The sequence below is a fragment of the Populus alba genome, chromosome 13, assembly GCF_005239225.2.
Source record: "Populus alba chromosome 13, ASM523922v2, whole genome shotgun sequence".
Classification (NCBI taxonomy): Eukaryota; Viridiplantae; Streptophyta; class Magnoliopsida; order Malpighiales; family Salicaceae; genus Populus; species Populus alba.
The window spans coordinates 1136907-1159931 of NC_133296.1; the positions used below are offsets into that span (position 1 = coordinate 1136907).

At 33.6% G+C, this 23025-nt stretch overlaps 2 protein-coding genes across 5 annotated transcripts; one reads left to right on the top strand and one right to left on the bottom strand.

The window, feature by feature from the left end:
• The first annotated feature begins 5549 nt into the window (after positions 1-5549).
• LOC118060765 (E3 ubiquitin-protein ligase JMJ24) lies at positions 5550-12539 on the top strand. 4 transcript variants are annotated; one of them, XM_035074028.2, is made up of 14 exons: positions 5550-5829; positions 6455-7063; positions 7201-7343; positions 7425-7524; positions 7645-7777; positions 7876-7930; positions 8119-8809; positions 8935-9264; positions 9696-10160; positions 10262-10334; positions 10765-10850; positions 11552-11671; positions 11827-11897; positions 12176-12539. In XM_035074028.2, exons 2-14 carry the CDS (start codon positions 6527-6529, stop codon positions 12273-12275), a joined length of 2904 nt encoding a protein of 967 aa, XP_034929919.1. In that variant the 5' UTR covers positions 5550-5829; positions 6455-6526; the 3' UTR covers positions 12276-12539. The 4 variants fall into 4 exon arrangements, with proteins under 4 accessions (XP_034929919.1, XP_034929920.1, XP_073260248.1 ...); XM_035074029.2 differs by having other exon boundaries at positions 7425-7518; XM_073404147.1 differs by lacking the exon at positions 5550-5829 and having other exon boundaries at positions 6924-7063; positions 7433-7524.
• Positions 12540-14590: 2051 nt separating this feature from the next.
• Positions 14591-18257, bottom strand: LOC118060767 (zinc finger protein GAI-ASSOCIATED FACTOR 1). The gene is made up of 3 exons (XM_035074030.2): positions 17785-18257; positions 16383-16779; positions 14591-15871 (listed from the first exon to the last, which is right to left on the bottom strand). Exons 1-3 carry the CDS (start codon positions 17957-17959, stop codon positions 14902-14904), a joined length of 1542 nt encoding a protein of 513 aa, XP_034929921.1. The 5' UTR covers positions 17960-18257; the 3' UTR covers positions 14591-14901.
• Positions 18258-23025: the final 4768 nt, after the last annotated feature.

Consider the following 23025-nt stretch of genomic DNA (forward strand, 5'->3'; position numbering starts at 1 on the left):
ATAATTTGGTTTTATCTTTATTTTTTTATTTTTTTGGAGGGGGAGTGCTTTTTTTTTTTTTTTTTTAAGATTTCAAGTATAGTTGTAAAATTCAGCCACACTACCTAATATCCAACTAAACCCAACTAAACCCTTTTAATCAATCTGCATTCAAGAAAGAAAGATTTAAAAAAAAAAAAACTCATTTCATTTGAAAAAAACTCAGATCAACCTACTATTCAGTCAATTCAGACTTGATTGTGTCAAAACTTAATCATTAATTTGTTGATTTTAAAAATATATATATTAAAATAATATTATTTTGATTTATTTTAAAAAAAAATTAAAATCGACCTTTCCAATTATAATTCAAATCTTATCTTAGGTTAAGTTTCATAACTACGGTTTTTAGAGATTATTTTTCTAAAAACAATACACTTTGTCTTAACCAAATATATTGGTGACGATCCACTCTTATTTTATCAAAATAAGTGTAATTGTTTAAGTTATTTAACTAATAGTTACAAATATCAATCTTCTTGATAATTTTAAACAAGATTAATATTTATATTATTTAATACATTTTAATAAAAAACACTCATATGTAGAATGCAGTCAACATTAACATTCTTTTACCTAACTCACATGACACCTCATTATATGGTTCAAAAAAATTACTTGAATCAAAGGACAATACATGAAATATAATTGTTTTGTTAATGCGAAAATCACATCTCCTTCCACTTATAATGCATGATCTTATAGTTTATAATGCATGATTTTATAGTTTAAAACTTTATGTGGTAATTCATTTTAGGTCTAAATATCTCAATGGACAACTTGGAAACAAAAACTATAAGTACACTTATTAAATTGACAATTAACTAGTAGTGTAAAATAAGAAATTAATAACAACATGTACTCAGCGAATCTCATACTCTCAGTGTGTTTTGAAAACAATTCTATACTCTTTAGTGTGTTTTGAAAACAATTCTTGATCCTTGTTTTTTTTTCCTAACATGCAAGGATATGTATTAATATGTTTATTGTGGCTTCTAATTTTATTGTTCTTTAAAAAGAAAATCATTGTCAAGTTATCATAGTAAATCACCACTGGCTTTGTTATTGAATTTATAACTTGGAGCTATGTGGTGAATTCTTTAATCATTTCACATGTGAAGTTCCTTTAAATCATGCAGTATATTATGCTTTCATTATGGATGATGCAACTATCATGTATTTGGTACTCTTCCATGATATTGCACCATTAGCTAGCATAAAGACAAATCCTAAAGTGGATTTTCTAAAATCTTGATATCTAAAAAAATTTCATTTTGAATATTCAACTACTTCTAAATTGTCACCATGCTTGTAAAAAAGCATATAGTTTTTTGTTCCTTGTAGATATCTCATAACTTTTTTAGTGACTTTCTAATGATTAATCCTTGGATCACTTTAATATTTACCAAGAATTTATACTGTAAATGCTATGTCAAGCCTATTATAAACATGAACATGCATCAAACCACTAACTACAATGGCAAAATGAGTCTTATTCAATTCTTTCATTTTTAAAGCATTTTTCGAACATTGACTTAAAATTAAATGTCATTCCTTAAAATAGGCATTGCATTTGCTTTACATTCACTCATCCTAAATTTCTCTAGTAATCTTTCAATGTAGGCTTTATAAGACAATCCTAATGTTCTTTGAGACTTGTCTCTGTAAATCTTGATGTCAATAACATAAAAGGCTTCACCCAAATCTTTTATTTCAAAGTTCTTTGAAATAGATTGCTTAGTGTTATATAGCATATCCCTATCATTAGTTTATTAGTTGCAGGTAGGATATCATTAACATACAAGATTAAGAGAATGAATTTACTCCTATTAACCTTGAGGTGTATATATCCACAATGTTCTTCATGAAACCATAAAAACTAATAACATCATGAAGCTTTAAATATCATTGATCAGAGGCTTGTTTTAGTCCATATATAGACTTGTTTAACTTGGAAACTAATTGATTACCTCAATCATAAGAAAATCCCTTTAATTGTTTCATGTACACCTCTTGTTTAAGATCATCATTTAAAAATGTTGTTTTTATATCCATTTGATTTAACCTTATATCAAAATGAGCTGCTAACGTGATTATAATTTTGGATCAATCTTTTTAGAAACTAGGGAATAAGTATCATGGCAATCAATGGCTTATTTATGTGAAACCCTTGGTTATCAATTTCACATTATGCTTCCCAATATTATGATTTAAGTATAATTTGGTTTTATATACCAATTTACAACCTACAGCTTTAACTCCCTCCAATAACTTGACAATTTCCCAAACTTGATTTTTATCCATAGAGTCCATTTCTTCTTTCACTGTATTATGCCAAATTTTTTAGTCTTCCTCAATTATTGATTGTGAAAACAAAATATGATCATCCTCAAGTCTAATATCAAATTTAAATTCCAATATGTAGACATTATAATCATTATAAATGACAAATCTTATTTTTCTTAAAGATCTCCTAACACCTTCAGTCTTACTCATACCTAACATGTGTTGTACTTTAGATTTCATAACAATTCATTCTTCTTGTAGTGGTGGTTCTTGAATTGATTATTCCTTTAAGATATTAGGTTGAATTTTTTTTTGAATGATCAAATCTCCTTCATCCAGAAATATATTATCTTTACTTCATGTTTCCTCTCATTTTATCTTTTAAATAATAGTACTCTCACTAATGTCATCATTTTTAATGACCTTTTCATTTAAGGCATCAATAATTTTAGGAGTGAGTAAGGGGTAGTAAAACTTGTAGTCTCTAGATTTTTCTGCATAGCCAATAAAATATCCACTGATTGTTCTAGGGTCCAATTATTTTTGTTATGATTTTTAGACTCTAACCTCAACTGAACAATCCTATATATGTAATGTCTTAAACTTGGTTTCCATAATTTAAACGATATTTTGAGAATTATTTTTAATGAAACTCTATTCAAGACCTGTAATGTTATTAATAAATAAAATGTAGCACTATTCACATTCCATTCCTAAAGATGCATTATTCACTTTCAATCGACTTTCTCATGCTTGGAGTCTTACATATTATTAATAAATGAAATGTAGCACTTAAATCAATCCATGAAGTCAAGTGTCAAGTATTTTGTCAATAGTGTATGAAGTTAGATTCATAACATGTAATGACATTTATATTACATTTTTTTGCAAGCCAAACACTTGAATTTTTCAAAAATCATCTTACGTGTCCTTTTTTGTTGCAAAAAAAGCATGCAATTGTATTGTTAGGTCTCGTATATTTAGGTCTATTGAATGAAACATTTTCCTTCTTCCTCCATTGTAAATTGTTAGCATTTTTATCCTTCTTATCTTGCCTTGTTTTGATTGTGTGAGTGATAAAGTTGGCATTGACTTGATTTTCATGCTTTAACCTCTTATTTTCTTATACACACATAGTCAAAAATTCATTAATGAACTATTTTCTCTTATATATGTTGTAAGAGATCTTAAGTAGTCCATATCCTACAATGAGATAATTGAGTATTAGATAGACAAGGAATGACTGTGAAATATCAATTTTTAGATACTTAAATCAAACTTTATTCATTAAGGTTAGCTAATGCCTAATATAAATTGACATGACATGAAAGTTTAAATCAAACTTTGTTACCACATGAAAAATTTAATTTACTATGTATGTTTACAATAGCTGAATACATGTGTAACTATTCTCAATACACAATGATGTTCATGTCTTTATTATAATGTAGGAGCACAGTGTCCTTGTTTTTGTGCAAAACCTTGTTGTTGCTCTACATGCAAAACCTAAAAAACTAATTTCCCTCAATAATGAAGAGAGGCAATGATATAGTTTTTAGCCTCTTTTTTTTTTTTTATTTTTTTTATGTAAGTTAGCCATTTGATAGATAATTACAGTGATATCTATAGACATGCGACCCATATTAATTTAGGAATCTTAATCATTTTCATTCCACCAAGAAAGTGGGTATAACTTTTTCGAAAACTTTCAAGTAGTTACAAATATTTCAACTTCTTGATAATTTTAAACAAGATAAATATTTAATATATTTTAATTAAAAAAATCATGCGGGATTTAAGTAGGTATCTTAAAGAGATGTATGTTAACATATAAAGCATGTGAACTTTCTCCTCTACACATGATAAAAAAAAAAAAAAAATTGTTGGGAGAAAAAATAAAACTCGCATGATAAAATTTCAGAATTTCCTTGCAAAGATTATAAATCCAATGAAAATTCTAGGATGAGTGACAATAATAAAAGACATAAAACTAATTTTTAAATTATGTATAATATACTAAAATTTTGAACTTGTGCAATCTTTTAATTAATTTTAGAGATATTATAACCAAGTTGTCAACTGTTTGAATACTGTTACACATTTGGAAAAATTCTGTAAATTTGCTTACCCTGTAAAAAGAGGTTTCAACAAAATCAAACGATTCCCAAGCAAAAGCGAATAAAAAAGAGGCCCAAGGCCCATATTGAAAATTATAGGAGATATATGGGTATAAGGCCCATATTCATCGTCTAAGGCTGGACATCATGGGCATTTAGCCCGTACTGGAGACAACAAAAATACAGGCCTAAGCATGGATGCGGTCCGATCCGATTACTGACCAAGGACCATATAATTGGCGACATTTTATTGAATTTATTTATGTAACTTGTAAATTAGGATTCTATAAATTATCTACTTCTTATTAATAATATCACCGCAACCCATTATAATTTTTTTTTTTTTGAAATTTTTTTTTAAGAAATTAATTAAAATGAATTTCACCTAAAATGTAAGAACTACCACCATCTGAAGGTTTCACGTGTTGTGTATTTCTTCCAAACAAATTATTTAATAACAATTTTTTTTATATCAAGTGAAAAAATAAAAATAAAAAACCAATGGGATTTATCCTATAACATCATTCAATAAAAAAATAATCATGTTGAAACGGACATTAGGATTTTTATACCAATACATTTAACTCCTATCCATATCATAAAATATTAAATTATGAATAATTTAGTTTCAAAATCTAACTTGAGTTTCAATTTTTTTTTAAAAATATTGAATTTGTAAAATTTAGTTTAATTAAATTTCTAATGATTAAGTTAAATTGATTCACATCAGATGAGTTAATTTCAAAAAAATAATAAAATAATATTATTTTAATACAATTAATTAATTTGAACAAACTTAATAATCTAAGAGTTGACTAAATAAGTCATTAATCCACATTGTTATGCACTATGATTCACACTATCATTCCTATCTCTCTTTTTTTTTTCTGCACCAAAATCATGGTCGAACAGTAAAAAAGATCGACAGCATGTAAAATAAAATTCGAAAAGTAATTATATTATAAAAAAATTTATTTATTTATTAAAAAATGTAATTAAAAAAAGTCTTAAAAAAAGTCAATATCAGAGTTAACGCTTAACCGGTTTGAGTTCCAGTTCTGGTAAACTACACAAACACAGTTGTCTGAACCTTAAAAACAGAACCAGAAAGAGAGGGCAAAAAAAAAAAAAAAAAACCAGCAAGGCAAAACAGTGGCACTGTCGTGTCTGGTCTGGACTGTGAAAGCAAAACTATTAAAAACAGAGCAACACAGGCCGTCCATTAAAATCTGCTATACTAACTCTTCCTCAGCCTTTTACTATAATTCCTAAAATAATTAAAAAAAAAACATGAAGACCAGGACCGGTACTTCTACGACTTCTAACTTGCTTTTCCTTTCTTTCAATACATTATTATTTCCTCACCAAAAACCCTAGTCTCCCTCAGGTACCCTTTCCTCTCCCCCTCACTCGCTTTTTTTTTTTATTATTCTCTTGACATGGGTTCCTGATCGTTTTTACTGATCTGGGTTTGCTTGCAATGTGTGATTTCCTGGCTTGTTTTTTCTCTAAGAACTACCCAATTCTTGAATTGTTTTTTATTTTATTTTTATATAGTGTATTATGTTTTCCTTTCTTGACTTAATTGTGGTTTCTGATTCTTCTATTGAATTTTACTTTCTCTTCCTGTTAACAAGTTCTCACTTGTAAGCGTTTATGTTATTATTGTTGCTGTGTTTCTTCAATGTGTTGTTTGTGCTTGGATTGAAAGTTTGGCTCATGGGATGTCGATTTATTGACTATTTTTTCTGCGTCTTGCAATTTATTTGGTTAATTAAGTTAAATTTTGATACTGAGCATTGTAGTTTTTTTGGCACATCTTTTATGGGAAAAATTTATAATTTTTAGTACATTCAGTGTAATACTCTGTTCTACTGTGTTAGGGTTTCCACATGTGGATTGCATATGAATGTCATGTTCTGGAGCATCACAACCTGTGTATTTTCAATGACTTTATGGTGATATGTTGTTGACTTTTTGTGGATCTTTTGGTTTGTAATGTCCTATTCCAGATTGGTGTTATGAGCATATGCTTGTGAGTTGAGTGTCTTGTTCCTGTTGAATTTCTCTGTGACACAACTATAATGGATCACCTAAGATCATCCTCAGCGAATGGTGAGGAAAATGGTGGTGGGATTCCTGATGACTTGCGCTGCAAGAGGTCAGATGGGAAGCAGTGGAGATGTACTGCCATGTCTATGCCAGATAAAACTGTTTGTGAGAAGCATTATATCCAGGCAAAGAAGAGGGCAGCTAATTCTGCGTTAAGAGCCAGTCTGAAGAAAGCCAAAAGGAAATCAATAGGTGAAAGCGATTTTTACTTGGAGAGTAAGAGTGATGATTTTGACATGCCACTCAGGAACATGAAAGTTGAGGAGGATCAGCCACTTTCGGTCTCATCAAAGAGGTACAAGGAGAAAGTACCTAAAAGTCAGTCCCGCTATTCTCCAGAAACACTTATAAGGAGCTTGCGTGGTCAGAATTCTTTAAAACTAAACGATGATTCCCAAAGAGATTTAGAGTTTGAAGAGAACTGGAGGTCATATAAGACGACACCTCGTTCAACAATGGAATCATCCAGGAGTAGATCACAAAGGAGTTTTGACGCCAGTGCTATGACAGTGAGTGAAATTGTCAAAGTACTTGACAACGTGTTTTAAGTGTTGTTGCTATTACTATATTGTTCAGTTATATTTTGTATGGTTGCTTTCTCTTCTGCTTCAATATGTAGATGTTGAAAACAACACCTTGTTTTCAGGAATACTCAGATGCAAGCACAGATGCTTCTGAAGACACTGGCGGGCAAACTTGTCATCAGTGCCGGAGGAATGACAGAAATAGTGTTACTTGGTGTCTCAAATGTGACAAGAGAGGTTTTTGTGATAGCTGTATCTCAGAATGGTGAGGGTTGAGCTCTGTGGGGAAAATGTAGTTATATTTCTGACTTATAAGCTTAGTCAATGATGTATTCTTTACTTCTAGGTACTCAGACATTCCATTAGAAGAAATTGAGAAGGTTTGTCCTGCATGTCGCGGGATCTGCAATTGCAGGGGTTGCTTACGAGGAGATAATATGGTAAAGGTATTTCACTCATGGATTGAAGGGACCATGTTTTTGTTACACTGTTAATTTTCTTATGTTTTGTGAACAAATTGTGTTGGGATTGCCTTATTCAATGATGATTTCCCCCCTATGTTTTAGGTAAGAATACGGGAAATACCTGTTCTTGACAAGTTGCAATATCTCCACTGCCTATTATCTTCAGTGCTTCCTATAGTTAAGCAGATCCATCATGAACAATGCTTTGAAGTAGAGCTTGAGCAAAGGCTGCGTGGTAAGATGCTTTTGATGATTTAGTGGCATCTGGGTTTTAAACTTTCTGTAAATGACCTTTTCCCTGTTCTGTGACTAACTGGGATATTAATTATCCAGGAACTGATATAGATCTTGTCCGGGCCAAATTGAATGCAGATGAGCAGATGTGCTGGTATATTAGAAAACTTATGCTCTGCTTAACCTTTTCTGTCACTTTCTTCTTTACTTTGTATATGAAATGAAGTCAGGACCTTGGTCTTTATTTGTTTTAAAAACAAGTCTTGCAATTTGATGAGCCACAACACACGCTTCTTCATTTCAAGAATTGTTGTTCATTGTAATTTATTTGTCCTTTTGCAGCAATATATGTAGGATACCCATTATTGATTATCATCGGCATTGTGCAAATTGCTCGTATGATCTGTGCCTTCATTGCTGTCAAGATCTTCGAGGAGCATCTAAACATGGTGTTGAAAATGAAGTGGATGATAATCAGATTGATGGGAGAAGTCAAGACAATGAGACTCCATTAGAACCAGTGAGAGAACCTCGTGTAAGACTAAAGTTATCAGATAAGTACCAAGGCTGGAAGGCAAACAATGATGGCAGTATTCCATGCCCTCCGAAGGAGCACGGTGGTTGTAATTACTCATCATTGAACCTAAGCCGTATTTTCAAGATGAATTGGGCAGCGAAACTTGTGAAAAATGTGGAGGAAATGGTCAGTGGCTGTAAGGTTTATGATGCTGGCACCCCACAGAAGTCCGGGTTGAATGATTCCACACTCTGCCAGTATGCTCACAGAGAGGACAGTGATGATAATTTCTTATATTGCCCCTTATCTGAAGATGTAAAAGCTGATGGGATAAACAAGTTTAGAAAACACTGGGTTAGGGGTGAACCTGTTATTGTGAAGCAGGTATTTGACAGCTCATCCATATCAAGCTGGGATCCAATGGCTATTTGGAGGGGGATCCAGGAAACATCAGAAGAGAAAAAGAAAGGTGAAAACAGAATGGTGAAGGCCATAGATTGCTTACACTGGTCTGAGGTGTGTTTTCCTTCACTTTTGCTTATATCAGGTGTATGGCTCTTCTTTCTTCTTAACGTCAGTAAATAATTTGATGTTGTGTTAATCTCTTTGATTGTCTTGACAAGTGGTTTTCTGTGTGGCAGGTTGATATTGATCTTGATCAGTTTATCCAAGGATACTCAGAGGGACGATTCAGGGAAAATGGTTCACCAGAGATGTTGAAGTTGAAGGATTGGCCTTCTCCCAGTGCTTCTGAAGAGTTCTTATTATACCAGAGACCTGAATCTATCAGTAAACTGCCTTTCCTTGAATTTATCCATTCAAGGGTGGGTGTTCTAAATGTTGCTGCAAAGTTGCCTCATTACTCTTTGCAGAATGATGTAGGACCCAAGATTTGTATATCTTATGGGAGCCTTGAGGAGCTCGGTGTGGGTGATTCTGTAATCAAACTTCATTTCAAAACACGTGACATGGTAAGTTTTATTTGTTATTAAATAGGGATTGTTACACTTTCAACTTGCATGGTACTACTGTTCCTTCTTGAAATTCATATTGGAGATTTAAAATCTGGCTCCTCTTTTGTAATTTAGCATTTATGGTATTCAAGCTTTGAATTAAAATATTGCATGTGAGGTGTCTTTAGAACAGATATCTTCTTAATCTCATTGATATCCTAAATTCAATATATATGGTTCACAAATAAATTTTTTGTATTTCTAACATTTTTTCGAAGCAATTATTTTACAAATTCAGCTGGCTTCCAGTGCCCAAGTGCTGCTGTGGCCAGGCCTTGTATAGAGAGCCCACATGGATTATTTAGTGGTTGTGTGTTATATTCTCTGCAATTTCACTTGTCCAAGGTGACAGGAATTAATATGGATTGACATTGCTGAGGCACATGCAGGTGTATCTATTGGTGCATACATGCGAAGCAAAGACAAAAGGTAGCCAGGAGAGTAGCTCAATTGACCCAGAAAAAAGCTTGGATGAGGGAAGGTTGCCTGATATATCACTTGATGGGCATGATATACAAGATGAAGTGAAGACAGCTGCAGATAAGGATGAGAAAATGGAGGATCAAGAGGTTGCTAATACCAATAGTATTGAAGAGATTGACAGAATTGAAGATCATGGGGCTGAAAGAACCACAGGTGTTCAAGAGGTTGAAAGAATGGAAACCACCAGAGTGGAAGAGGTTGAGGGAATGGAGGATCAGCAGTTTAAGAAAGATAGTGAAGATATCCCTGTAGAGATTTGTCCAGGAGTTAGTTGGGATGTCTTTCGTCGGCAGGATATTCCAAAGTTAATTGATTATTTGAGAACATGCTATAAGGACCTTTGGAAGCCAGACAACATAGTGAATGATTTTGTAAGTTCACCTACAGAGCTTTGGAAATCTACCTTATATTTTAGTTAAGCCAAATGGCTTCTGTAACTTGCATGCTGATGATCTTATTACTGGGATCTCAGGTCACAGATCCCCTTTATGACGGAACAGCTTTCCTCAATGCGTTTCATAAGAGACAATTGAAGGAAGAGTTTGGTGAGTAACATTAGCATTTCTGTAGTTTTTAAAATAGAACAGATTTAGGAGTCAGTTCTTTGATCTTCCTGCTTGTTTATGGTTTTTCTGTTAGCATAGTGAGGCATCTGAGCTTCTAACCATTTTTTTTTTGTCTTCATGGACCTTTCTACTGTTTATTTTGTTAATGTAGCGGTGTATCTGATTTTCCTCCTTGATTTGCATGTGTATTCATATGCTGTGAATGGGTGAATACCATGAATTGCACTGTTGAAAAGTCTTATCAGCCATTAATTAGTTCTCTCTGACTGTATTTGATCTTATCCCCTTTTGCATATCCCTAGAGACACCAGGAATACTGCAATGGTGGGGAGTGCACTTAATTTTTATACTTCCTTTTTTATGCTTTCTTTATATGCATTTTTAAGATGGAAATTATTTTCCTCCTCAGGAGTTGAACCATGGTCATTTGAACAACATTTGGGGCAAGCTGTATTCGTCCCAGCTGGATGCCCTTTCCAAGCGAGGAATCTTCAGGTAAGCTTGTTGTGATTAATTAGATTTTGAAGTTGGATAAATACATGTCTCCAGAACTTCTAATTGTAAAGACAATGTTAAAACATTTAGACTACAATGATGAAAACATGTTTTTTTTTTTTTTTTTTAATTTGATTTTGAAATGTCTGGGATGTTAGTGTGAATGTATGGTCTATAATTTTGCCCTAATTAGATCAAGTTTCATTAACACTTTTTTTCTTGCAACCAGTATTGGTCTGTTTCCATAGTCCAAAGTTGCAATAAATTCATCCTTGTCCATTGAAACTCAAAAAGGAAAAAAAGTTCATCCTTGAGGAGATGATTGTAATTGTGGGTTCCAACTAATGTTGTTGCGATAGGGCTGCTTCTTTCCTCTACAAAGGAATGTTTTAGGCCCTCTTCAAGTTAGGGATATATTTATCATCGAACAATGTGATAAAAAGGGTGCTTTAGTAGTTTGGGAGAAAGGCACTTGCTAGAAAAAACAACTCCTGCCAACAGCCAGTAGTATAGTTCGTTTTCTTTCTTTCTTTCTTCCCCAATTTTTAAAGTCAAGTGTTGCTGATTTTCAAAATTTTATAAAGCTAAAAGTTTCCTGAACCAAAGATTTTTATATTTAGAGTGGTTCGAAAATTACTTGCTTGAATTAAGTAAAATTATGCATTATAATTGTTTCTTTTTTTCTTCTTGTAAATTTGCAGTCCAATGTTCAGTTGGGCCTTGATTTCTTATCTCCTGAAAGTCTGGGGGTGTCTGCTAGATTGGCAGAAGAAATTCGCTGTCTTCCAAATGACCATGAAGCAAAACTTCAAGTTTTGGAGGTCAGGCTCTGGAAACTTTCTTCAAAAGCATTCAATGCTTCTTTTTCCTTGAAATTCTTTTGCTATTTTTTTTATTGTTCTTTTGTAATCCAGCCACCGATTCTTTTGTTCTCCTGTCAGTGAATTTCTTAATCTTCTATTGGGTTTTCATACAGGTGGGTAAGATGTCACTCTATGCTGCTAGTTCAGCCATTAAAGAAGTCCAGAAATTGGTGCTTGATCCTAAGTAAGCAAACAGCTTAAATTTTTATATTGCTTACTTATTGTCAGTGTTTTGAAATTTCATATCTTTCTGAAGACAAATGAAAGTGAAATTACCATTTGTGGGCAGACATTTGGAGTGTGCTCAAATTTTCCCTAATATTCCTCACCTATTACGTAGCCAATCTTACATGATTCTTGCTGTATTTTTCTGGAGTTTCTTGGACATTTATAGAATGGCTGCCTTCTCCCATCCTTTTCTCTTTACTGGGAACATTAAGAATCATACAAGTTTTTTTGCAGACTTGGTGCTGAAATTGGATTCGAGGATCGCAATTTAACTGCAGCAGTTGCTGAGAACTTGGAGAAAGGTGCTAAGCCAAGACAGATAAGTTGTTCTTAAATTGGTGTACATTACTTGTAATTTAGATATAGAAAAATTATTTTGTTTAGGTGGCTGACATGCTGCCGAGGGGAATTTAAATGCATAAATGTATTTGTATGTAATCTTAGTCATTATGATTGGTGCCTCAGTGTTTGACATATCATGGCAGCTGTAATATGCAAAGTTTGAGTGAAAGCTAACTAGTTTTGTCATTTCTGTTTGATTGATGTTGAATTGCAAGCTGTTCACTCTTTTCAATAAATGATCTTGAAATTCAAGTTCCTCTGGTCTTAGCGTTTTCCTCCTTTTCTTTACCCAACCAGCAGATGAATTCAGTATAAACAAAAGCTTTAACTTGTTGCAACAGTAATGTAGAATAGCCTGTGTACTTTCGAATCCAATCGCGCAAAGTATGACCTCATGTTCCTCTGTTATTACGTTTGATAATGCTTCAGGACTAGCTGCCTTGAATTGAATCTGCGATCCTATAGGAGTTTGTTTTCACAATTGGCCATGCTCATTCTAGTGTTTGTGCATTTAGGGTGTATAATCTACCATCACGAGCACAACGAACTGCTTATGCCGCCAAAATGTGGGGCTCTCAACTCTGAATTCCAACCTGTAGTAATTAACCTGCCTTGACAGAATCCTCTCGTGAACTTGATTCTGTCAAAGTTCCTTTCATGTCTGGGTGTGGTCCTGTGATTGTCCGAACAACAGCTTCTCCCACCTCCTTTGGCCCTCCAAATGCTTCAATCCTACACATTCAAAGACGAATCTTCCTTGCACACTGATTGAGGTTATTGCTCGCTAGAAAGCATAATCTGCGACCTCTAATTTTGAAAGCTTGGATATTAACATCACTTATCTATAGGTTGAAAGAGCCCAGAGGAGCCGGTGAAACAATGACACTAACATTGACTTCACCTCATGAAGCTTGGGGCCCAAATGCAACAACCGGTTCATTCACGTTCTTGCGCTGACAATCACCAGATTTCCCACTAATCAGTGGAGGTGGATCAAACGATCTCTCTCGTATTCTCGTTTTCTCAGCTGCTCGATAAAGTAGCCTTTGATCTCCAACCTAAGTTTCTGGGTATATGACTTACGTTCAAAAAAATCATTCATAGTATTAGAAGAACACATCAATCTTATAGGTAAGCGAGAAATCATGTTAAACAAAAAAGCTTCAGTGACAGATTCATATAACAGAACCTCCCAGCCAAATCCTTCATTTTTTTCGATCCATCGGTTATACCCTCCAATTGATAAAGCAAATCAAGCTCAAGAGTTCAACCACTTTGCGGCAATGATGATCCGAGAAGAAAAAACTTGTAATCCCACCAAAATTCGCACCAACTGCTACCAGAGAAGCTGAACCAACACCAACTAGGAGCGGCCTCTGAGATGTCAATGCCAAAGGCGCAAATTGTCTGGAGGCCTAGGCACCCCTCGAAAACACTCTCTTTCCTATCCCCAGATGTTCGAGTCGTGTAAATCTTGAGGATGGAGATATTTTTGCATGCTAGAAAGTAACGCTCCAACGCCATTGTCTATGCTTTTCCAGCTGTGTAGCACCCTAGCTAGCTCATTAACTTTTAAGGTTGTTCCCATCACCTTTTTGGGCGTACCAGGTATTGTTTGATTGGGAGCGGTGCAAGTTGAGGCTTGGAGAGAGTGGGAGAGGGAGGAGGACTTGCCCGTTGACAGTGATGATGCCATCAAATTTTTGGTGGTTTCCATTTTACATGCTTACAGGGAAATACTCCAGAGCCATACAAATTTCCCGGTCCAGCCTCTAATGTGTGGAAAATGCTATGGAGTATGGACCTGTCGTGGCGCACTGGTCCATGCATAAAGTATACCTTTTGTGGGCTCCCTTAATTTGAATATTTGATGGTCCAAAAGTTGATCTAGGCTCACACTCCAGTTCTGCTGACCTATTCAACTATCCAATTGGATTGGATACCTTAACTTCGAGGATTTGACTAAAATCACTACCTTTTTATATACACATCTATAGTTTTTTTAGCCATTGGTTTTCATTTTTTTTTTCTTTCTAACGGCTTGAGTTTCAAATCTAATGGCTAAAAATTAACAAATTCTACACTTTTGACTCTGTGATTCCTAAATCCATAAAAGAATGTGTATATGAAAATGTGATGAACAGGTAATTGGGGATTTCAGAGGCCAAGTGGGTGTCTCCAGCTCAATTTGCAGAACCGAGCAGAAATTTTCTAATTCTTCTAGCTAGACGTCCATGATTAGACCAATTCATATCTATTTTTGTTAGGAGCACCTACCTACCATACCTGTTAATATAATAATGTATAGAGTATAAATATAATAATTAGGCCAGGCACTAATTTCAGCACCCTACAGAATTCACAGTAAAAAGAAGAGTTCTGGAAAGAAAATCTATTTGATCTTCTACTCATATCAAAGTTGCTAATGTTGGGTCAAAAATCCTCAACACCTTGCTTTGCTCTTTAGCGAAACACTTGAGGTTCTTCCCTTGCTTGTACCAGTAACTTGAAGAAAAAGAGAGAGAGGGGGGGCTAATTAAAGAAGTGAAGATAGAAATCATTACAAGTAGTAGCTAGATGTAGCCTGTAGGAGAAAAAGAAATTTTGTATATTCTTTTTCAAACATCCCACATGGGTTTCTTTAGTGCTGCTGCTGCTGCTGCTTGCTCAAAGTGGTTCAGCCCTTGCATTCTTGGATGACTAATTCCTCTAGTAAACTCCATTTCTTGATGATTATGCTGTTCATGTAGATTCCTTTGTCTAGATCCTCCCAACCCCAAGAAATCAACTGTCATTACATCCCCAGTGCTAAATCTTGATAAACCACTTGGATTAGCTCCACCCGTTGGACTACTCAAACCAGGATTTGAATTTGCACCTTGAAAAACATTCTCATTGTTGCTACTAGCATGCTCCATAGTCTTAAATAATGAATTGTTTTGATCTAAAACTGCACTGAAAATCCCCATGTCATTCAATACTGAGTTCTCAACCCCACCACTCGCACTGAAAAACTGGTTAGCATATCCATCGTCACCACCTATCACATGAGATTGGTCATTTTGGGCATGCATTGTACCAAAAGTTGGGGGTGCCATGCTTGTGACAAAGCTCTTTTGCATCATGGGAGAGCTCACATTATTACCACTTGCAGTCGCACCCATCTGAGCTGCTTTTTGCAACAATGCTGTCGCTGACATTGATGCTGAGCCCGATAAATTATGAAGGCCGTTTCCTTCAAAGATTGTTGATGAATTTGCATTCAACTGGAGGGATGGAGACATGCTTCTTGAACCACCAAAAAGGCCTGTGGTACCGTTTGAAAACATGCTTCCCGATGAGGGTTTAGGTGGTGTCGACATGAGTTCTTGAGGTAATGACAGTGGGTTCTTAGCCTCTAGATGGTTAAAACTAGACATCATGGTGGATTGGTTTGGATTATTGTTGATGGGCGCCATGGAGGGTATGAGGTTGGGGACTTGGCCTCGTAAGTTTTGTTCCATGTTGGGCATTAATCCTTGATTTGCTTTTGTATTTTCTTCAGCTAGGGCATCGCAGAAAGCCCTATGAGTAATGAAACTATCCCTCCTGCATGGTAAAACAACCAGACCCTATTAAGTCAAGCCTCGCTATCAGTACTAAAAAAGAAACCAAGTATTTTTACATATGAAATTGTTGTGCGAGAGAGACTCTATGGTCATGCAAATTAATATTGAATTAGTCTTTTAAATATATTAATACGATCATGGCAACTACATTTATGATAAATAATTAAGCCCAACAAGAGCTTAATTTAAGGTATGATTGAGACTTTAGGGTGAAATAATGATTTCATAATTGCATATAGTCAAACAAAGACTTCAAGCAAAGCTAGGAGTGTTGTCAAGCCATAGCAACTAAATTCATAAATAAAACAATGTGGACCCACATGATGACCAATCAATGTGCTAAACCAAGAGACCATTAATTAACCAATGTTGTAATCCTTAATTATTCGTGCACAGGTAAGTACTGGTGTATGAGTCTCTGACTAATTCGTTTTTTTGGCAATTAACTAGGATTAAGTAAGGAATTAGTGATCAATGCAAAGTTTATAAACCTGGAGAATATGGTGCCACAGTCACATTTGTATTCCTTGGTGCCACAAGTCTTTACATGAGCTTTCCAATCCGACTGCACTGCATATTTCTTTGAGCATTTATCGCATTTCCACTTCTTTTCTCCATGTTTTCGACAAAAGTGCTTCTTAATCCCTGTAAGATCACCTAATGCTCGAGCCGGATTGTGATGGACACATGAAGGTTCTGGACAAACATAAACCCTTTTTCGGATTTCAGCAGTTGTTCTTTGCTTTAGCTTCCATGGTAGATTATGGCCTCGCCGATGCAATTGAAGATTCTGGTCCCTTTGGAATCCTTTGTTGCAAATCTCACATACAAATCGATTTGTAGCCATAAGAGTGCTTGGTGATAGAGCAATAACTTCAGCACTGGGATCTGCCGCATATTTCATGTTTAAAAAAAAAAAAAAAAACTGTTAGGCCAATTTTACATGAATTTCCTTCGGATACTCCAAGTTCTTGATGAAAATATATATTTTTACCAAACTGAATAATTAGAAGAAGGATAGTATTTTCAACAAACTAATTGAATTAATTTAAGCATAATTATTGCTCATATCGTGTTTTTCACTAGTGCTATGGTGCTTAATCCAATACTAACAGGCACATAAAGGAGAGCTGGCAGGCACACTGCATACGATGATTAACCTATGTATTTTTTGGTTAGATTCTTGATTCTTGGACAAAATTACAGATAAGACAATCATAAAACATGAGAAATTAACTGCAAGAAACACGAGTGCAGCAAAACCAAGTGAGAGAAAGAGTGATGAAACCAAAGATATTCCGTGAAGGAATATATGTTTGCCCTTGTCTGAAACAGTTAAAAAAAAAAGACAGGAAAGGGCGGTAGCTAGGCAAACCAACAGTCCAATGCAATGATTGAGATCCTAGCCAATAATTGAACCCCATCAACCACTTATACACACCAATAATTCTCCATTTTTCTGTAAGCCAAATAGCAAAAAAAAAAAAAAAAAAACCCTCTCTCCCCACCACCAAGATAAGAAAAAACCAATAAAGAAAACCTAAAAAGAAAGGGAAAAGACCATTTTTTGTGTGGATCTCTTGCGAGGAGCTGAATCTGCAATAAGCCACTCAGTTTCCCTTTTTGTTATCATCCAAAAAGATAAATAAAAAGTAGCTATGAACTATAAAAAACAATCTCATACATAGTACAAAAACAACAACAACAAGTCTCAAATGCTCTGAGAACTCATCAGATCATCAAGACTGCTATAGTACAAGACAGTAAAAGTTAACCGGGAACAAAGTTAAAACTAAGAGATTCAGAATCAAGAAACAAAACATATTATCTTCTTTAAATTACTCATCTCTAACTACTTCAACGAAATAATAGATGGTTGAGGTGAATACACACCTGGATTTCCTGGAAGATTTCTTTTCCTCTTGAGCGGAGGTTGTTGAGTGATAGTGGAGCCATTGCTGTTAGCAGCAGCAGCAGCAGCAGCAGCACTTGAGTTTAAGTGAACTTCATCTCCACCAGTACCCCCAGAAGAGAAGCTGCCAGTGCCATCACCTGTGGTATTTGACATTGAAGTGGAGAGAAATACGATAAGAAGTAGCAGGATTTTTATTGAAGATTTAACCCTTTTTGTCTTTCTTTCTCTTTTGCTCACCAAACTTTCTTGTTTTCTTTCTCTCTTACAACTTCCTTGTTTAGGTAGAAGATGTGTTGTTTAGCACTTAAAACAAAACAAAAACAAAAACATGGAAGTTGGGGATTTGTTTGTAACTTAGAGGAAGACAAAAACCAGGAAATTCTCCTTCATTTCTGGTAAAAAAGAAGAGATAGTGATCAGCCTTTGTCACTAGGAGAGAACATAAGAAGGATCAGGTCATCTTTGGAGGCATCTTATAAATATATATTAATATTTTTTTTAAAATACTATTTCTCTTGCCCCTGGTTTTGTTGAGTATTAAGGTATTGCCCTTGCTTTCAAGATTTAAATCTTCTATACAATATCAAGGAAAACACATCCACAGAAATATTATTCTTTTCTAGCGACTATTCTTCCTCGATGGATGAGTATACTATGGGACAAATATCTATTCCTTGAAGCTTTTTTCTTTTTTTTTTAATTTCTTAATTAGATATGGAGTGGAATTTTATTTTAATTTCTTAATTAGATATGCGAGTGGAATTTTATTTTAATTTCTTAATTAGATATGCGAGTGGAATTTTATTTTAATTTCTTAATTAGATATGCGAGTGGAATTTTATTTTAATTCTTAATTATATTATAATACCATGTTTCATAAATAGATTTATATCAAACTTTTATAAAGTGACAAATGAAAGGAATGGATAGCTTCATAGATTTAATTTAATGAGTGCAATTAAAGTTTTGTACTTAATTATTCAGAATAATCAACATGGTAAGAAGTATTTTAAGTTTGTATTTCTCATATTACCATGTTAAGTTTAATTCTAAAATATTTCATAAAAAAATAAATTTTATGTGGAATAAAATAGTCTAAATTAATACGAATCAACCTACTTAAAAATCCATTAAAAATAAACTCAATATTAATGTGCAAAAATCCACATAATGCATTTCTTCCAAATTTTCAAAACCCACATAATGTTTTTTATTTATTTATATAAAAAAAGAATTCCATGATTCAAAAAGCTATTTATGTAACATTAAGATATTGATAAGTGCTAAAAATGTCTATATTTTATGCTATATTATTTCAAATTTGAATTCACAGAAAGGTTATAAGAAATATATTTCAATTAATATATTAGTTTGAATATAGATCATATGCTCGAAACGTGACCAAAATTAATTTTAACATGCAAAATATGACCTGAGATTAAAAAACCAATTTAAACATATTAAACGTTAATATATAAAAAAAAAAAACTGCTTATATTGTATAATCAGAGATTAGTTAGTTTATGAAATTCTTATCAATGTGGGGGCAATTAAGGTATTTGAAAGTGTCCATGTCCCCCCTAACTAATTTATTTTTGGACATCATTACGGCCTCCGATTGAAATCTTGTCTGCTTGTGTTGATATTTCTCTGAAAATAATTTTGTTCCGAAAATGCCATTCCATGCAATGAAAACAACAGAAAAGCCACTATGGAAATAGCCGCCAAGAGCAGTGAAATCACTAAAGTAGCCTCGTCCGTCACGGGTGGGCAATAGGCACTGATCAAAATCCTTCTCGAAAAGGACCCAACAACGATTCAAAAAATTCTCCTTCTTCACGTGCATGGGTACTTAGATGATGTTTCTCGCAAAAGTAAGGGTAAATTTTGTCCAAGAAAATGTCTTTATCAAAAGGATGATGGGATGGTGAGACGTGCCTCATATGGCTTAGAAATTCAGACAGCTAATTAATTAAGGGAGATTTGATTATTTAGAGAGAGAGAGAGAGAGAGTTTATTAGAGAGAGAGAGAGAGAGAGAGATGGTGTTTATTAAAAAGTCATCAAAATTGCTATAATTAATCATGCTTGAAGGGAAAGTATTTTGATAACGAACCTCCACGATGATGACGATGATAAATGGTTTTGCTTCCAAAATATTGTTAGATTTTGATTCGTGCGTGAACTTAAACTTTATAGCTATTACACTAGGTTCATCCGATGAATTAATTTAGAAAACTCATAATTTAAAATTTAATTTGAATTATATTTTAAGCTAAACTGAGCCGGATCATCTGATTTAATCTTTAGTGACCTAATTGATTCTATTAAATTTAACCTGTTAACTCTAATATTTTTTTAAAAATAAAAAAATATCACTTCATTTTAATTTGATGATTTTCAGTTGATTCGATGACCTCACGACAAGGATTTGTTTTCTAATTAATCCCCCAACCAGATCAAGCTATTATCCTTAAGCTTTAAGTTGCATATGATTGTAAAATTGAACTCATTTAGATTTAACTATTTTAATTTATTAATGTTATCTTGAGTTTAATTTTCAGACATTGAAGTGATGTAAGTATGTGTTATTGTGTCTGCATGTGTGTGTGTGTGTGTGTGTGTGTGTGAGAGAGAGAGAGAGAGAGAGAGAGAGAGGGTTTTGTCCATGGTAAAATTACAATCATAATCAGGACAAGAAGGATACATATATTACATACACTAGAAATTTATATAAAAGCGATGCCTTAATATATATGGCTTATAATTGCAAGGGAGGGATGTTATTCGATCGTGGAAATTGAGAAAATACAGAAAAGGGTAAAATAAATATAAATGGGTAAACATAGAAATGACCCAGTCTCATTCAAACAATGTTGAGTCGCCATCCTAGGGCTAGGCTCTGTGTTGAAAATTGTTTGCAGAGATGCGTGCATATGCAGATCTGAAACTAGCTGGTCATAAATTACAGTTGCCTTGCCTCTTGGGCTCTACAATGGCTTCCTTTTGTGCAGCCTGCGGCAGAAGAACAGTAACTATTTTTAACCCTCCTTCATCCCTCGGTTTTAACCTCAGCTGGAGTGTTATTGTACGTGACAAGGCAATGTGCATGGTGATGGGACTTGTGCATGGCTGACTATTTGGTATTGTAAACATGAGGAATATTGGTTGGTATGTGTCTATTTCTACAAACAATATTGCGGTGTTGACATGGCAGGAAATTTAATTTCGTAAGGAATTGTTGATTTTCATGGATTCTAATTTGTTCTACGTTATTCAAACCAGTAAAAACATTAACACCTTAATTCGTACGGAAAATTCAAGCTTAAACCCGGCTAGATTCATTACAAAAAAAAAAAAAACGAATTAATTAGTTAATTTGATCTTTTTCATGTTTATTTTTTTAATTAACCAAGTGGGATTTTTAGTCTCTCAAGTAAGAGTATATCTATCAATTTAGATGTAAAAATAAAAACAAAACAAAGTCATAAGTTGAATTCAAAGATGAAATAATTAGACTCGTAAGAACAGATCCGAAGACTCAAATAGTCAAGAACACAAGCATCGAGCTGACTCGATCCCCAAGGATTGCTGCAAGGAAATTTCGTGAAGGGCAGTTGAGAAAAAGATAAAAAGAACTCCAAAAAGAGGATAGATTATGGATTATTAATATGCAATGGGCGGTTGAGAAAGAGATGATAAATATTAAAGAAGCCTTGAGAGCTTCATTTAATTAATCGAGCAGGTGAGTACTTTGAAGGAATATTCATATACTCCATCGATAATAACCAAGTTGTGTGTGCATGAATATATATATATATATATATATATGCAAGCATCAAGAAGCAGAAAAATCCAAGGCTAGAATGGGATAGCTGAGCGTTTAATTTCAATTTCATACATAGTTTTAAGGCAGATCACCGTCATTCACTTTTATTTGACGATATGACTACGATTGGTTTTCAAATAACTTTTCATGTTAAAATACATGTCAATGATATTTTTTTTTTTTTTTTTTTTTTAACATCAGTATATCAAAATGATTTGAAAACACTAAAAACATATTAATTTAAAATTAATAAAAAAAATATATATTTTTAAAATACAGAAACAAACAACCAGGCCATTTTGATCAGTCTTATACAAACAGCAACAATTTCTCTAGCTCTAGCTTTTCTTTGGACAAATTCATTTGGGACAACAGCTTGTAGAATCAGCTTTTGGCTGTAGCTGTCCCTTTTGGTCATAAGGTGATACTCACTTTTTTACAACACTATTAATTAATATAGTTGGATTCAACATTCAATGATCATACTCAGCTTGCTTGACGTTTCTGTGTATGGCCTCCTCATTCATGGTTATAAAATATGACCCGGTTCACTACCTGATTAAGGTCTGGATCAATATATAGGTTAATGGTCATTTCAAATTGATTTAAATTCAGATTATTTCTTACCTTTTTTTTACCGATTGACTCATTAAATCAATATGAGTTTATGGCACAGGTTTCATTATCTTTTCCTAATATAAAATAAAATTTAATTAATTAGAAGGTAATTCAAGCTTCTAACAAAATAAAATATCTCTAGATTTCTCAATAAAATAAATATCTCTCAATTTAAACTTAGCATATAGTCAGGCACCAATTAGTATAGACTATATTTTTATACATGATTTGTTAGTGTTGCGTGCCATTTCCACCTTGTCTAGCTAGATCATTTGTTTACAAATTTATTCATTTTCATTACTTAAATTACTATACACGTCTTTTTCTTCGCCATTGATTTAATATTGTTCTTGCATTCAATACACTCTTTTGCATCCAATATCGTAGTCAATATATATTTCAAAAGCTTGATGACTCAAAAGCAATTAGAAAGAAAAAAAACAAAGGTATCCTCTAAATAATAATAATAAATAAATAAATTCCCAGATTTCTTTCCTCCATGATGGTCAAGAGGCTCAGTCTCCATGCTCCTGATCAATTTTTTAATTATGTTTTTTCAAATATTAGTTTCTCATGGTATCCTCTAAATAAACTAAATAACTTTTTTAAAAAAATAAAACCATGCCTTCCACTTGCATTTATATTATTAAAAATATATAATTAACCATTTGAAACACAGACTAATTAGAGTTACAGAAAGGAATCAAATGGGAGACTACAATAGGAGACAGAACCTGGGACAATCAAGCAGGGGTTAGCCTCTAAAAATTAAT

Coding starts and splice junctions, on each gene's coding strand:
- LOC118060765 (XM_035074028.2), top strand. CDS start 6,527: ATGGATCACCTAAGATCATCCTCAGCGAATGGTGAGGAAAATGGTGGT. Junction 7,344..7,424: donor GATAGCTGTATCTCAGAATG/GTGAGGGTTGAG, acceptor CTTTACTTCTAG/GTACTCAGACATTCCATTAG. Junction 7,931..8,118: donor GCAGATGAGCAGATGTGCTG/GTATATTAGAAA, acceptor GTCCTTTTGCAG/CAATATATGTAGGATACCCA.
- LOC118060767 (XM_035074030.2), bottom strand. CDS start 17,959: ATGTCAAATACCACAGGTGATGGCACTGGCAGCTTCTCTTCTGGGGGT. Junction 16,780..17,784: donor AAATCTTCCAGGAAATCCAG/GTGTGTATTCAC, acceptor AATATGCGGCAG/ATCCCAGTGCTGAAGTTATT. Junction 15,872..16,382: donor TGTGGCACCATATTCTCCAG/GTTTATAAACTT, acceptor TTTACCATGCAG/GAGGGATAGTTTCATTACTC.